At 38.2% G+C, this 16935-nt stretch overlaps 1 protein-coding gene across 1 annotated transcript in view; it reads left to right on the top strand.

The window, feature by feature from the left end:
* The window catches only part of LOC127425929 (isoleucine--tRNA ligase, cytoplasmic-like), a 125743-nt gene that overhangs the window by 39719 nt on the left and 69089 nt on the right, over positions 1-16935 (top strand). Inside the window, exon 12 of the mRNA XM_051672259.1 lies at positions 10390-10481. Coding sequence (XP_051528219.1) covers positions 10390-10481 — 92 coding nt within the window. The remainder of the gene's footprint in view (positions 1-10389; positions 10482-16935) is intronic.

Raw genomic sequence — 16935 nt, forward strand, 5'->3', positions numbered from 1 at the left:
CATGTTGTTTAATTATTCACAGTCCATGCTGGAAAAAGTATGTGAACCTCTGGGCTTCTGACTTCTAAAAATAGGCACTGGACACCAACACCAAAACCTCATCCCAGCTGTGAAGCATGGTGAAGGAAGCATCATGGTTTGGGGCTGCTTTGCTACATCAGGGACTAAACAGCTTGCAATCATTGATGGAACAAAGTGTATCAAGAGATTTTACAGGATAATGTCAGGGTAGCGGTCCGTCATCTAACAGCTGGGTGATTCAGCAAGACAGTGACCCAAAACACACAAGCAAATCGACAACAGAATTGTTAAAGATGAAGAAAATGTAGGGCCTGGGTAGCTCAGCGAGTACTGATGCTGACTACCACCCCTGGAGTCGCGAGTTCGAATCCAATGTGTGCTGAGTGACTCCAGCCAGGTCTCCTAAGCAACCAAATTGGCCCGGTTGCTAGGGGAGGGTAGAGTCACATGGGCTAACTGCCTCGTGGTCGCGATTAGTGGTTCTCGCTCTCAGTGGGGCGCGTGGTAAGTTGTGCGTGGATCGCGGAGAGTAGCATGAGCCTCCACATGCTGGGAGTCTCCGCGGTGTCATGCACGACGAGCCACGTGATAAGATGCGCGGATTGACGGTCTCAGAAGCGGAGGCAACTGAGACTTGTCCTCCTCCACCCGGATTGAGGTGAGTAACCGCGCCACCACGAGGACCTACTAAGTAGTGGGAATTGGGCATTCCAAATTGGGAGAAAAGGAGATAAAAAATAAATAAAACAAAAAAGAGGAAGAGGAAGTGTTTTGGAATGTAAAAATCAGAGTCCACACCTTAACTCAATTGAGATGTTGCAGCATGACCTGAAGAGGGCTATTCATGCAAGAAATCCCTGAAATATTAATGAACTGAAACAAATTTGTAGGAAGGAATGGTGTAAAATCCCTCCTCCATGATATACAAGGCTGATCAACAGCTACAGGTAATGTCTGGTGGAAGTTATTGCTGCTGTAGGAGGTTCTACCAGTTATTAAATACAAGGGTTCAAACTGTGAATAATTAAACATGTTCAATAAAAACATGAATTATTTTGTTCATTAATTGTCATTAAGCAGATTTTTGTCTATTATTAGGACTTAGGTGAAGATAAGATAATCTTTGTTTCTTTTGCTACAAAGTGAATAAAGTGCTGTCATCTGCTGTAAATAGAGTGTGAGATGTTTATGATGGGGTTTTCTGTGTGTCAGCCAAGGAGCTCTAAAAGGTATGAGCAGCTGGTGTCGGCACAACGTGCAGCACAGGCTAAATGAGATAATCATAGTTTATCACAGCTTTTGCAGTTAAATAATCACACTAGGACATTAAAGTGATTTTAATTTGTGTGCTGAATTTTTACAGAATGACATTCGTATGTCAGAAGGTATCAGTTTTTTTATTCTGAGCATTTTTTCGAGCCTGAGTACAAGTACATGAGTGTGGTATCGGACCTGATTCCAGTACCGGTATCAGGACATCCCTACTTGTAAATAGTACACATTATTCATGTAAACAATGAACTGATAATAAAACATATGTATGCAACATAATATATGCAATTTCAAGACATGGATATGGATTTTGTACAAGTGCTGACCACTTGTAATCAGAAAACCCAAAACGCATCTTAATACCAGGTGTAAACGTGGTGACAATTGATTCCTATATAGTTTAATGCTAGCATGTTGCTAAGCTAAGTTCCCAGAAATTGCATAGTAGCCAGTAAATCAGATTTAAACTAGGGCTGGGTGATTATTAAAATATTCTCGTTTTTTTGTGATGATTTTGCTGGTAATATAAAATTAAAAATTAAGCAACATTAATATAATGATAATTTTAATGCACTTTTTATTTTGCCTTTGTTTTCTCAAGTGTTAGGCTAGTTTCACGATCCTTCCTTGTTGCAAATCGTGAGTACTGAATGAAAGCGTTAAGACAGAGAAAGTAGTTTCTCTGATTTAAACTTCAGTAGCAAAAACGCCATTAGTTCAATAATTTCCTAGATTGTAATAATTAAAATATAGTAACATAAACATTTTGAATCTTACATTTTTGACACAGTGGCTGTTTGGTTGAACTTATGGTTCCTCTGATTGAAAAGAAAAATCTGGAGTCTAGATATAGATAGGACACATATTGTGCATGCCATTGAATCTTTAAAAGGTATTCAAAAGTTCTTCAGATATACCTGAATGTTTGCAGACAAGAAAGATTTTTGCACTATTATTGGTACTATTCATACTGATTGACACCGGTCAGCCACAACATTAAAACCACCTGCCTAATATCATGTAGGTCCCCCTCGTGCCACCAAAACAGCTCTGACCCGTCGAGTCATGGACTCCACAAGACCTCTGAATGTGTCCTGTGGTATCTTGCACCAAGGACTGGTGCTCTAAAGATGTATTCAATAACTCAAAAGATGAAATCTGATGAAACCGCATGAACGCACACAACCCGACTGTCGCCAATGGCGACTAGATTTTAAATTATAGTCGCAATAAATTATTTTTGGTCGCATTTGCGACCATTTTAGTCATAGTCTGGAGCCCTGCCATGGATTGGACTTGTTGGTCCAGCACATCCCATAGATGCTCAGTCGGATTGAGATCTGGGGAATTTGGAGGCCAAGTCAACACCTTGAACTCTTTGTCATGTTCCTCAAACCATTCCTGAACCATTTTTGCAGTGTGGCAGGGCGCATTATCCTGCTGAAAGAGGCTACTGCCATCAGGGAATACCGTTGCCATGAAGGGGTGTACGTGGTCTGCAACAATCTTTAGGTAGGTGGTATGTGTTAAAGTAACATCCACATGAATGCCAGGACCCAAGGTTTCCCAGCAGAACATTGCCCAGAGCATCATACTGCCTCTACCGGCCTGCCGTCTTCCCATAGTGTATCCTGCTGCCATCTTTTTCCCAGGTAAACAACACACACACACCCGGCCGTCCACATTTTCTAAAAGAAAATGTTATTCATCAGACCAGGCCACCATCTTCCATTGTTCCATGGTCCAGTTCTGACACTCACGTGCCCATTATACCCACTTTCGGTGGTGGACAGGGGTCAGCATGGGCACTCTGACTGGTCTGTGGCTACGCAGCAAGCTGCGATGCACTGTGTGTTCTGACACCTTTCTATCATGGCCAGCATTAAGTTTTTCAGCAATTTGTGCTACAGTAGCTCTTCTGTGAGATCGGACCAGGCGGGCTAGCCTTCGCTCCCCATGCGCATCAACGAGCCTTATGCTCCCATGACCCTGTTGCTGGTTCACCGGTTTTCCTTCCTTGGACCTCTTTTGGTAGGTACTAATCACTGCATACGGGAACACCCCACAAGACCTGCCATTTTGGAGATGCTCTGACCCTGTCGTCTAGCCATCACAATTAGGACCTTGTCAAAGTCACTCAGATGCTTACGCTTGCCCATTTTTTTTGCTTCCAACACATGAAATTCAAGAACTGACTGTTCCCTTGCTGCCTAATATATCCCACACCTTGACAGCTGCCATTGTAACGATATATTGTTATTCACTTCACCTGTCAGTGGTTTTAATGTTGTGGCTAATCAGTTTATGTTAATCTATAATTGTTTTATCATAGATTTCAGATTTCAAAATTAATTGAGGAGTTGACCACATACATATATTAAATTATTGTAAGAAAAAAATGTGTTATACTGAGCTGCTGAAGGTAAATATATATCCCCTTTAATGTTTCTGTATCGAATTGTGACAAGGAGGAGGGCCGGGCCGTGAGTGCACCTGGCCGGCCCCCAATCGGGCTAATCAGCCAAGGAGAGGGATAAAGCCGAGCCGGATGCGGCAGTTCGGGAGAGAGAGAGCCACACGTAGCTGCCGTGTGTGTTTGTTTGTGTCTTTTTAAAGTTTCACTAAACATTATTTTGATGGTTCGTCTGGTTCCCGCCTCCTCCTTGCCCATCTTAACCTTGTTACATTGGTTCCGAAACCCGGGAAGGAGGGGGGGGATGTGCTGTCGTGGAGTCCTCGCCACTTGCTGTCTGCCCAAAGGAGCAGCCGCGGCTGTCCACTGGGAGACAGAGGAGTCGCTGCCTGCCGCCTGGACGCAGAGGAACAGCCACCATCCACGAGGGGAGGAGGGGCTCGCTGCCGGCCGCCTGGAGCAGTGGAGTCACTGCCAGGGGTGGAGGGGCTCGCTACCGCTAGAACGCGGAGGGGTGTTCCATCTGCCAGGGGTCGGAGGACTTGCCGCGAGAGGTTGGAGGAGGGGTTGAGGACCAGGCGACAGCATGTCTGGGAACCGGCGAGCAATTTTTTCTCTCTTTCTCTCTCTCTCGCTCATTGTTGCTCCGCCTTGCCCTTTCCCTCCCAGTTCTCAAAAGGTGGGGAAAGTCTGCCAGCAGGCACGGCCACAGTAATTAAATTTACCAAAAAAACAAAAAAAAAAAAAAAAATGCTAAGACCTAAACATAAACAAGTCCTCTTTATTTTCTGCAATCAAAGCAATTGCCTTTTTTTTCCTCTTCCAAATACATGTTTTCAATGTTTATTGTGCACACCTCCTGCTTTCTTGTGTGGCAAGCTCGTAAATGCACCCCTCCGTGATGCTTTCTGCAATGCTTGTCATGTGGAGGTGATGCTGGTGTTGAACGGAGCATTGACACTAGGGGTGTAACGGTATGACATTTTCACGGTGTGATAACCATCACACAAATTACTATGGTATTACGGTTTCACGGTATTCAATATTTGGTTATGAAATAGGCTATTTCTGATAAACACACAGATAAATATTTCAGTTATAACCAATTCTTGATCTTTATTTTGGAAATTATCAACTTTAATCCTTTAACTTTTGATTTTGAACATCAGGACACTCTCTTAATCCGACAAGGTAAAAAAAGAAAAAGAAAAAATCACAAACCGGTAAACATTAATAAGTTTTTTTGGCAACATGTACAGTAGTCAGATGATTATAACTAAAAATATTTTGTTATTGTTATTTTATGATTTATGAAATTTAATTGTAATCATTTGTAATGATTATTGCCCATGTTAACACTTCAAATATGCATTTGCATGCATTCAGAAATTTGTTGCATTTGTGATTTAGTTCAATTCTACAATACCTACTGAACATATATTATTCATGTGCAGTTTATTTATTGGCATTTTGTCCTGACAATTTCTACCACAGTTTCACTGTCAGTTTCTTGCATGCATATTGTCAATGTCAATTTCCTGAACACCAAAAGCCATGCATTTTGTAAACACTATTTAGTACTGTGTTTTACAAATAAAACATTATTAGCATTATCAAACACATTGGCCAACTACTGCACTGCACAACAAACAGTTGGCACATCGTAAAGTTGAACGAGGTCTTAAATCCGTTTGCTGCATTTGTGAATGTGACAAAGCATAAACATAACTTTAGCCTAACTAGTCATTACAAATCATGTAAAACTACATTGAATCTGGTGTTTTTATGAAACGGGCTATAATTTATTATCCTGTGTACTGTATTTCCACTTACATTCGTCTCTGCAAATTCCGTGGGATGGTGCTCACGGAATTGGTGCTTAAGGTTTGAAGTGTTTCCCGCCTGAGCCGATATTTTTTGCGTCAGACTTTAAAGACTGGGTAACCATCAATATTGATGGTGCCTCGTGGGTCTTTTACATAGCTAAGTAATCCCAGACAGCGGACTTAAACTTCTGTGGCTGCGGAAATAAAGGTTCAGGCTCGGACATGTCTGTATGTTGCGCTCGTGCTGCACTCATGCTGCGCTCCGCTCGTGCTGGACTTCTGATGTGCTCGTGATGCGCAGCGCTCGCGACACCTGCATGTCACCTTTAAAAATGAGGAAATTGCAATTTATAAAGATTTATTTTATCTAGCCAAGTTTATATGATGCTGTGTAAATGTCGCAGATTCTGTCTTAATTAAACTGATTTTTTTAATTTTAGAAAAGTTCTGAAAAAATCTGTCTTTATCTTCATGCAATACCGTCAATGAGAAGATTTCAACGGTATGAAAACCGAGGTATATTGTGAAACCTTGAAACCGTTACATCCCTAGTTGACACCTGGACTCAACTCATGTGAAATGTGCTTTACAGTGACCAATGGAGATTATTGAAACTCAAAATTATTATTATTAGGCTATTGTTGTCTTTTCTGATAAAAGTCATGCTCAGCAGTTTAGATGCTGTAGGAAAATGATACAGTAGATCTTCTTTGTTCTTATAATGCTTAAACATTCGACTGAAGTCAGTAGATTTGTCATGCAAATTTTAATTGAGAAGGTAAAGACGTAATTGATACTCATGAATATTATTAGACTATTATTGATGTCTTTTTTGATTAAAAGTGATGTTCAGCAGTTCACAAACTGAAGGAAAACTATAGATCTGCTTTGTTCTTATAATGCTTAAATACTGTAAATTCTCTTTGCAGATTTCGGTCCTGAACATCTCAAAATGATTCAATGACTCACTCATAGCATATAAGATGCTCATTTGTCACCACCTAGTGGCATCTCCAGAAATAGTCAGTAAACTAGTCAATTAATTAAACTGAACAAATTTGTGAAACAGAAGCAAGCCACAACAAAGTATCCTTTATTTTTGCAGCTAATTCTGCACAATTGTGCAGATAATTTGCTATACTTGAATCATTAAAATAGCTTAAGTTGGTGCTTTTAGCTTATTCTTAAAAAAATAAAAAATAAAAAAATAAAAAAAAACCCGAAAACATGTTCGTGGATCAGTGATTGTCTCACCTTTTTCACCCCTCATGAGTTTGCATCCCTGTAAGTTATAAATTTTAGATAACGATGACAGTCGGACCACTCATTTTTTTAATTTATTAATTCTTGCTGGGCTGGTAGCATGATGATTCGGCCTTATTACCTCGGGTTGTGAATTCATTTTCAATAATTCAATGATCGGAGTCACCTTATACCACAGTTACTACATGTAGTTTGCGAAAAACTTGGAATCTAGTCATAAAAATGGCATTAGCAATAAAACGCAGAATGTCGTGGAATATGACATATTTGGACAAAAATTTATGTTTGAATGTACAATTAATCAAATTAAAATTGTGATGTCCTAGTGTGATAATTAAACTTAAAAAGTCTCTGATTTAATTGAATAAATAAATAATCTGCAAGTGATGCTCGCTTCAAAATGAATGTGTAGAGTCGGCCGCTCATATACTGAAAACACCTCATCATGATCATCATGCACACTCTTATGTGTGTGAGATGACAGAGACAGAGAGCACTCTGAAGTGTGCAGCACATACAGACTATGTGTTTATTAAATTTAATTACAGCTTTACGGGGATTAATAATCACACAGATGAGAGAAATCGATTATAAATATTTTTCATTCAATACTTAAGTGTTGATAAAACTAGTTTTATGCTTATAAGAGTGTCGCATTGTTATCTTATTCACATGCTATCATCAAAATGTATAGGAGTCTCCCGTGTGCTTCTCGTGCAGAGCACTATTTTTGTGGCTTCTATGAAGTTGCTACCTGTGAAGAGCCTTTCAAATCAGTCACTTATGAGGTTAGGTTTCAGTTAGGATGCTGCCTAGAGAGGGTATTAATAAATGCAGCATACTACAGCTGCCACTGTCTATTATGTCATTAATATTAATCAAACAAGAATAGTAACAAGAAAAGAGAAAAACGCTCACTGCTCGTACTTGATTTGTTTGTTTTTTATTGACTGTTAACTTAAATTACTTCTAAAACATGAAGCAATATTTACTCCTTTAAAAACGCTACATTACTTACATTTAACTAAATATTATTATTACCATAATTTACCTAATATATAAATTTTGCCTTCATGTTTATTATTATCTTTAATACTCACTGTTGATATCGACATCTGTGAAACCCGAAATTGCACGTAATTTGCAGAGGAACACTGACCTTTTTCTTATGTTATTTGTGCTTCGACACTACTTGGAGTGGAGAAATCTCATAGTTTAAGTTTATCTGTGTTCACCGTATCGTCTGAGATATTCAGATGCAGGGCCGGAGTCATGACGTGCTATTTTCAAGTTGAAATTTTGCTATTCAATTAAATGATTTTACGAGATATTACGTTTGTTGCTGAAAATAAATAGGACTCTTTTTTTACATATTTTAATTATTATTCATTTTTTTATATATGTTTCATCCATCACACATTTTATTGTACTACACATAAAATATCCCAAATTTAAAGGTGCATCAGTCATTTTTTCCTCATTTTAAAAAGTTTTACTCCTAAAGAAATAAATTGACATTTTGAAACATATGTATAAAATCATGACCACTTACGTGAGATGAAGACTCCAGTCATACCAGTAACCTTATAAAAGCTGTTTTATTCTACATGGAGAGGGTCCCCTCATGGGGGCTGCCAATTTAGGATCACTTGACCAGATGAATACTACTCGCTTAATCTTAGTTACCACTCTGTTATTGGACACTTTCACTCATGGATTAAGTTAACCATGGCAGACTGAATAGTGAATTTCTAAAATGGCATAGGTAACGGAAAGCTATTGTGTTTGAATGATGTTGCATCCACATTGCTAGATGTCAGTGTAAGTCTAAGACGACAAATTCAAAAACTTACTGATTAAACCTTTTAAGACACAAAACCAGTGATATGGCTGATATAAGTTCAATGGACCACCCATTATCATTTGTATATCATAATTTACTGGCTCAGTGGATAATACAACTAAATCGTTATATAGAATGCACAGACTATATACTGTATGCACACACACTTCGAAACTACAGTAATGTTGTACAATACTCAGAATTTATGAATATTGGTCAACATGACCAGAAAACCTATGAATATTGAATGGTAAACAAAATATCTCCCAAGTAATATTCCATTCATTAAAGCATGACAACCCTACCAGAAAACATATCTGAGCATTATAACTAGTAAACAACTTCACCAAACTGTTGAACAGCCATATGGAGACTGCAGTTTTTCCAGATGAAACAAAGCAACCAATGGGTAAAAACTCTGGGTGAATTCTACCAGCCCTTATCCAATTAACATAACTGTATCATCCATAATGCTTGAGATGTTCACACCTGGGCATCACATTTACACAACTCAGATGATCGGCGTTTCCTATGTCGGGCCAAATGAGGGCGTGCTAGTGCGTAGCAGGGACAGTTGGATTCCCTCTGTCACTTCCAGGGCTTCACTGTGCCTCCTCGGTGCTTCCTCGGAGCCATCGACTAAGTGCCTTTGGCCCGCCGATTACCCTTGGGCCAAAGAAGGCTCAAGGGTCAATGTCAAAGGCGGAGTTTCGCTGAGTCAGCAAAGACCAAAATTAGCAAACAAACGGCAGCTTCAGTCTCCATGTTCATTTCGAGGGCTAGCTAGTCTCCAGAGTCTAATACCTCAGCTTGAGCTTCTTTCTTGCTTGTGAAATGTGTGGGGTGTGTGACGTTGGCCCCTGGGCGGCGCATTAAGGTCGGGTTTAGGGCAACGCTGCTGGCTATTGGCCCGATGGTGGGAATGTAGATCGATTTTGGACTCGTGGCTCGAGGTCCAAGGCTATTGGCCCTGGCTGACCAGTCGATAGTCCTAGCTTGCACTGGCCCGGCTATCGAGTCATAAACAGTGGCCACCAATCCAAGAATGGGACTGAGCCACCAAGGAACATCACATACAAAGGTGATAGACTTAGGTAGCAGGAGAAACATCTCTTCAGTAAAGAGGACAAACAGGTATGCATTCATGGGTAGAGGATCTCACAAAATCACAATAGTTCTTCAATGCCCAATACAATGGGTATCACTTCAGTTTTTCACGTGTTGTTATGGGAAAAACTGATCTTATAGTGAGCCTTACATTTCCAGTCCCACGGTACATAATAATAACCATAGTAGGGTCTTGTTTAATAAATAATGGGTTAAAGTCTTCTCCAGGACCATACACATACCCTTCATACTGTCTCGTAGGTTAAGAAAAGGTTCCTAAAATGGTAAAATCCAATTATGCATGAGACAGGAAGCCAATTCAGTCCCAGTCTGCTACAAGGACACAGTGGACAAGTTTCCATTAAAGTGAATTAATATAACTTTTGTTGAAAGGCACTAAATGAAAAGTGCAGCCAACTGCATGAGCCTAACTTCGGGAGCTGGTATGTGTCCTAGGTCAAAGACACAAAACTACAGGCCTGTAAGATTCACTCCACTGAGCTGGCTTTATGGCTTTATCTGCAGTGGAGCTCAGGCCAGCGCTGACTATATAGAAATGTATTATTCTTTAATTGTCACACTTTTTATTCACAGCATGCTCTTAATACTCTCCTCTTTGTTCTTTGTGACCTCAATGCTTTCAGGATGCAGACAAAAACATTATCAAATGGCTGAGGGAGAATGGTCGTCTTGTGAATGCCAGCTCTCTCAAGCATAGCTACCCTTTCTGCTGGAGGTGAGTGCTGAGAAATTATAAAAACCATTTCATTTGCATTGCGTTTTTCATATGCATGTGTGTTTATACAGAATATGAATGAACAAAACAAAAGCGGCATATAATTGTCCTTTTAGCACCCAAGATTCAATGGTGTTGCATACAATCTATTAGACAGATTTTATAGATAATCCTGTTCTTATTCTAGCAACAAATACATGCACTATATACTGCGTTATTAGTTTTTTTCCCACCTGTATTTTGACCACTCCCGTCTCCTACAGTGGGTAGTCAACCAGAGTAAGCTTTTTACCGCCACGATCACCGTGTGAACGAGCCATTAGCAGCTCTAAACCGCTAAGAGGTGCAATAACCATAGAATTTCAACAGGCCAGAGCTGAATGCCTTAGAGCTCTTAACATAACGACCATTCAGTTGGAGTCGGTAAGGGCAAGTTAAGCTTGTTTTGCCAACTGCCATAAAGAAAAGAGGAGAAAGAAGAACAACAAACTTAAAAACACCACAGCATTTATTTTCTGGCTAAATGTTGCAATGAAGATGCATGAGAAATACTTTCCTGAAGCATTCAGCGTTTACAAGGACGTCCACGCAGAGTTATTTGTTTGCATTTATTTATTCACATTTCATTAGAGAGAATTATAATTTGAGTATACATATGCACAGATGTTATGAGTGAGTATCATTAGACCACATATTCAAATAATTGTGACTTCCAAAAACTGTTAAGACTCTAAACCTGTGCTTTCTTTTTATGTGCAGATAGGATAACCCATATTTCCTAATTTTAAGTAGGGTGGAAGTTAGTACTGTGACCACATTATTTGTATAATATTTGTCTCAAGACATGCGTTAAGAGTTTTACGCTACACATGTAATAACCAGAAACTCTATGCAGTTCAATCCCGTAGGTTACGAGCTTTGTTATTCATTATCTGTCGTAGTATTTTATTAGTAGTTTATATTTGCTATTAACCAATGTTTCCCCAAAGCTTGGTAACATTTATTATTTTTTGGAGTGATTATTTTTCGGAGTGACTATTTGCATTCAGATGTAACCCCAACAGACAATTGGCAACATAGAAATACACAACAAAGTGCGCTGAGAGTGTCGCTCCAATGGCGTGGAGCGTAACGCTGATGTGTCTGGACGACCAGGGTTCGGTTCTGCATTTGGCGTATTATATTTCTCATTCTGTTTCTTGTCTTAACTATTAATATTTTTTTTATTACTATTTATAATAAATAAAAAAATAATATAAAGGTAGTTTTACTATAGTAATATTGTAGTAACCATGATTTTGTGGCAGTTACTACAGTAATATGGTGTTAATATAGTAACTGTAGACTAACATTTTCATGCTGATTAGTATTATTAGTATTCATAGTTATTTAGAAGTATTATTTAATTTTGTAGCATTATTAATCATGTATACTTTTATATTATGTTGTTTTGTATCATTGCATTTGTTTTTTTTTTTTTTGTATGTTTTAAGTTTCTATGTATGTTACACACATCTGAACTAGGTTTTTTCCAAAGAACTTTCCAGAAGACATATGGTTTAAATTATGCTAGGGGGAGTATTTGGGGTCTGCTTTAGACATAGGAAAGCCTATGTTGTTTTTTCCCCCTATGGATGGACTTAAATATGCCCTGTTTGAGTATGCTCTTCAGAGAAAGACTGCTCTTCAGAGAAAGATGAGTGAGACCAAGAAAGATGGGAAACCATTGCATAACACAATTATAATTTTGTTTTTTTCGCTTTTTCGCCTATGTCTGATATTTAAAAGGATTTAATATATATACTGTTTCTTGGCAAATGTAACTGGAGTGGCTCCATGACTTCACAACGGGGAAAAAGACATACATTTAAAGTCTTCATAACCATGTTTAATTTTGGGGTAACAATTATTTTACTACAAAATACCGTGGTGATACTATGGTTATTTTATCTGTTGAGGACGTCAGGACAGATCCGTGCTCCAATCGGTTTAGTGCATTATTTAGGACTTTAGAACCCTTTTATCACTTTTTATCTAGACATCCGTGTGGTGGAGGATGAATCTCAGTTTCCTCCACGTCTGAGATCATCAATCCGTGTATCTTATCACGTGGCTTGTTGAGCACGTTACCGCAGAGATGTAACGTGTGTGGAGGCCTCACACTATTCTCCACGGCATCCGCACACAACTCACCACACGCCCCACCAAGAGCGAACCACATTATAGCGACCACAAGGATTTTACCCCATGTGACTCTACCCTCCCTAGCAACCGGGCCAATTTGGTTGCTTAGGAGACCTGGCTGGAGTCACTCAGCACGTCCTGGATTCGAACTTGTGACTCCAGATGTGGTAGTCAGCATCTTTATTCTCATGACAAGACAGAGGTAATTGTATTTGGCAACAAAGGCGAAATTCCAAAGGTGAATACATACCTTGACTCCAAGGGCTTAAAGACAAAAAATCAAGTAAGAAATCTTGGTGTCATTTTGGAGTCAGACATTAGTTTCAGTAGTCACGTCAAAGCAATAACTAAATCAGCCTACTATCATCTAAAAAAATATAGCCAGAATGAGATGTTTTGTATCCAGCCAAGACTTAGAGAAACTTGTTCATACATTCATCACCAGTAGGGTCAACTACTGCAATGGACTCCTAACCGGCCTTCCCAAAAAGACCATTAGACACCTGCAGCTCATTCAGAATGCCGCTGCCATGATTCTCACCTGAACCAAAAAATCTGAGCATATTACTCCAGTCCTCAGGTCTTTACACTGGCTTCCAATTACATTTAGAATTGATTTTGAAGAACTATTACTTGTTTATAAATTGCTCAATAGCCTAGGACCTAAATACATTTCAGATATGCTTGTTGAATATAAACCTATTAGACCTCTCAGATCATTAGGATCAAGTCAGTTAGACTTACAGAAGGTTCACTCAAAACAAGGTGAGACAGCATTTAGCTATTATGCCACCTGCAGCTGGAACCAGCTTCCAGAAGAGGTTAGATGTGCCCCAACAGTGGCCACATTTATATCCAGACTGAAAACACTTCTGTTTAGCTGTGCATTTTCTGACTGAGCATTGTGCTGCACTTATTGATTTCACTGAATCATTTTGCTTTTGTCTTTCATTTTAATTATTTTGTATCTCATCGACTTGTGATGCCTATTGGACCTACAGACAACAATCAGTAAACTCTCTCTCATTTGATTATTGCAAAACCTGACTCTGAGTATTTATTCTTCAATATCCATATTGAGGACCCAGCTGTCGCCCCCTACAGCTTATGGTGGAAGAATGCGGGCAATTTTATCAGTGTAAACTTGATCAACCAACAAAAATAAGATAGGTAGATTTTTTGTTAGGGACTGTCTAGTGGAGAGATTGAGTGAGGCGCTGCTGTTAGTAACTGAATAAAAGAGGCCTAAGGCACCCCACACTCTGTACCAAGAGTGGGCGGGAGTGGTTCTGACAGTCCACGCTTGTGTTCTAGTCTTTATTAAGAATCTAGCAGTGGCTAGATATCACACCCGGATGTAGTGGTATCTTGATTAGAATGTGAGGATGCCCTTGTGACACTGGAGACATCCACAGAAGGATGATGCAAATAATAGTCTGCAGACTTTGAATAGGAAAACCTCGTCTCTCTTGGTGTCTCCACACAGACAGGGGTGCCCCGAGTTTAGGAAAAGATAGATAGCAGATTCTTTTAGTTCAGATTAGATATTAATTTTTATTTTATTTTATTGGTTTATATACACAGTGTAGGCATTGATTTGATCATGGGTACACTGAGATCTGCCTTTAAGACTAAAATTAAAGGAAAATAGATTAAATAATGATTTGGATCATTTCATGTTCTCTGCTTTTTCAGTTAGCTAAAGTCATGCTCTTAAAACCTGTTCTCCTGATTTTTATGCTATTTTATTATTTTTATTTTATTTTTATATAACTTTTTATCTGTGTGTATTTTTATTCTTATTTCATGTTCTTAATTGTTTTTGTTTTTTTTATGTATCTTGTATTTTCTTTAAAATTGATATGTAAAGCAATTTGAATTAGAGCCCGACCGATATGGGATTTTTGAGACCGATACCGATTTTAGAGAGGGAGAATTCACCGATTACCATTATGGTGGCTGATATATTTAATTTTTGAGCTGGAATGAAAACAGACCTTTTCTATGTGGATTTTTCACCGATATGACTATGCAAAGGTACTCAGAAGGCTGCTTTCTTAAATATTTTTATCAAAGTATATTTGACATTATTATTATACATTGTTAACAAATTGTAGAAATGAACATTGAATAAAAATACAATAAATAGCTTAAAAAACATCAGTACTGTATGTTTAATATCAGTCAATTGCTGACCATTCAAATAAAGAATAAATAAAAATAAAACAAATAGTTAAATAAACATCAGTACTGTTTAGTATCAGTCAAATGCTGACCATTAAAATAAAGAATAAATAAAAATAAAATAAATAGCTAAATAAACATCAGTAATACTGGGCAAATATCACCCCTTAATGGAAAAGTTCATTTCTGACACTGACAGCCACGTTGCATTTGAAAGCAGCCTCTCAGTCAGACAGCGCTGAATTTAGTCGGTATTCTTTACTACTGATGTTGTAGAAACACTGGCATCAATTTTTTATTTCAGTTCATTAATTTGACTTGGTCCTGAAGTACTGATACTTCTAAAATCCCACCATACTGTTCTTGAAAATTATAACATTTCTAACAGTACAGGTGTTGGTGTCTTACTGGATAGCCTTCAGATGGCACATTAGTTAAACAAACAACATTTTTGTTAAATGAATTAGATGCACTGGCTCTTTTTTTGTTCTACCTATATTTAAGTCCAGAGTGTTCAGGTGGCATGATTTGATCCCCATCTTCACCCTATTGTCCTAGATCACCACTACCTACACTTTTATGACATCTCCCGGATGGGCCAGCATTAAATGAATAGCATGGCCTATAGAGAGAGGAGCGTAACGGACCGGGAACATTAACATATGCCACTCAATACCCACCTTGCTGCTTCAGCACTTGACATGACCATGAGACTGCAGGCAGAGGTCACCGCAGCGCTCCAGCCACATTAACCCCTCTGAAAAAGGGCTGTCGCTTACTCCATCAATAAATCACTCTCTTATTGACTCTTATGAGCTTAGTCCGTCTTGACAGCTTCCTTTTTGGATTTTGGTGGTCACTCAGAAGAGAGCCAGAACATCGATGCTGAGAAACCTGGGTCTCTTTTCTTGCCTTTAAAGGTAAAATTTTGAGGGTCACTTTTTTTTTTGAAGATCACTTTTGAGGTCAGCCTGTATGCTTCCAAAGTCTTTCTAATGAATTCTGTTTTTCTATATTCATTTTCAATGCTGGAAATAATCCACCATAATCCAATGCAAACACAAATTCAGGTCTCTCTCCATTCTTGCTTGGAATGGCCATTTTTTTTACAATCCAGTCAATTCTAGGGTTGGGCAAAAAAAAAAAAAAAAAAAAATTTTTCTATTATTTTTTATTTTATTTTATTTGATTGATTTGATATCGACTCTCAAAAGCCACGGAGCAATCTTTTATGCTACGCTCAACCCTTCTCTACAATGACGAGATCCGCGCAACCCAATTATCATTGATTAATGTCTCTTTTAATACTCTTTATGTTCTTTAGTCAATTGTTGATCATAAAAAAAAAAAAAAAAAGACACATTTAATTCTAATTATGCATAGCACAGATGAAAAAGCCATTTGAGTCTCTGTCGTTAACATGCGGTCATTTAAAGATGCTTTTTACAGAAATGACGGATTATTTTAAAGGGACAGTACTGTTTTTTTTTAGCACGTGTTCAACAAATCAATGTAAATACCTGTAAATAGGACAAATTATGCAATTAAACAATAAAAATGTAACAAAATCTAATATATGCAATATCATATTTATTGATTAAATACATTGATTTGTTCATTTTTAAAAAGCAAAAATGTGACATGATGAAAAACTAATCAAATATAGTTAGTAAAATTATATTTTCATATTGTTCCTAGTTAGAAAGCCCCCTGTATAATTAACAGCATTAGCAGGGAGATCATTTATTTTATATGTAACAAAATGGACATTATAACTGAAAAACCATATGAATTGAAAAGGAATCGAATCTAGAGCTTCTGAATCCGAATCTAATCGAATAGGGAAATCTGTATCAATACCCAGCCCTAGTCAATTCCCAAATTTAATATTCTGTTTATTGTCAGATAACAGAAATGAAATGGGTTGTGAATACTGCTTCATGTTGACCCCATGAAATCAAAATTGTAGTTTTGTGGATTTTGTCTGTAGATACAGGCTACACATTTAAAAGTCTTTCTTATCTTCACATTTGCTCATCTGGGAGAATGGACCCAAAATATATCTTCTTGCACTATACGTAATTTT

Source organism: Myxocyprinus asiaticus, chromosome 35, assembly GCF_019703515.2.
Source record: "Myxocyprinus asiaticus isolate MX2 ecotype Aquarium Trade chromosome 35, UBuf_Myxa_2, whole genome shotgun sequence".
NCBI classification, from domain to species: Eukaryota; Metazoa; Chordata; class Actinopteri; order Cypriniformes; family Catostomidae; genus Myxocyprinus; species Myxocyprinus asiaticus.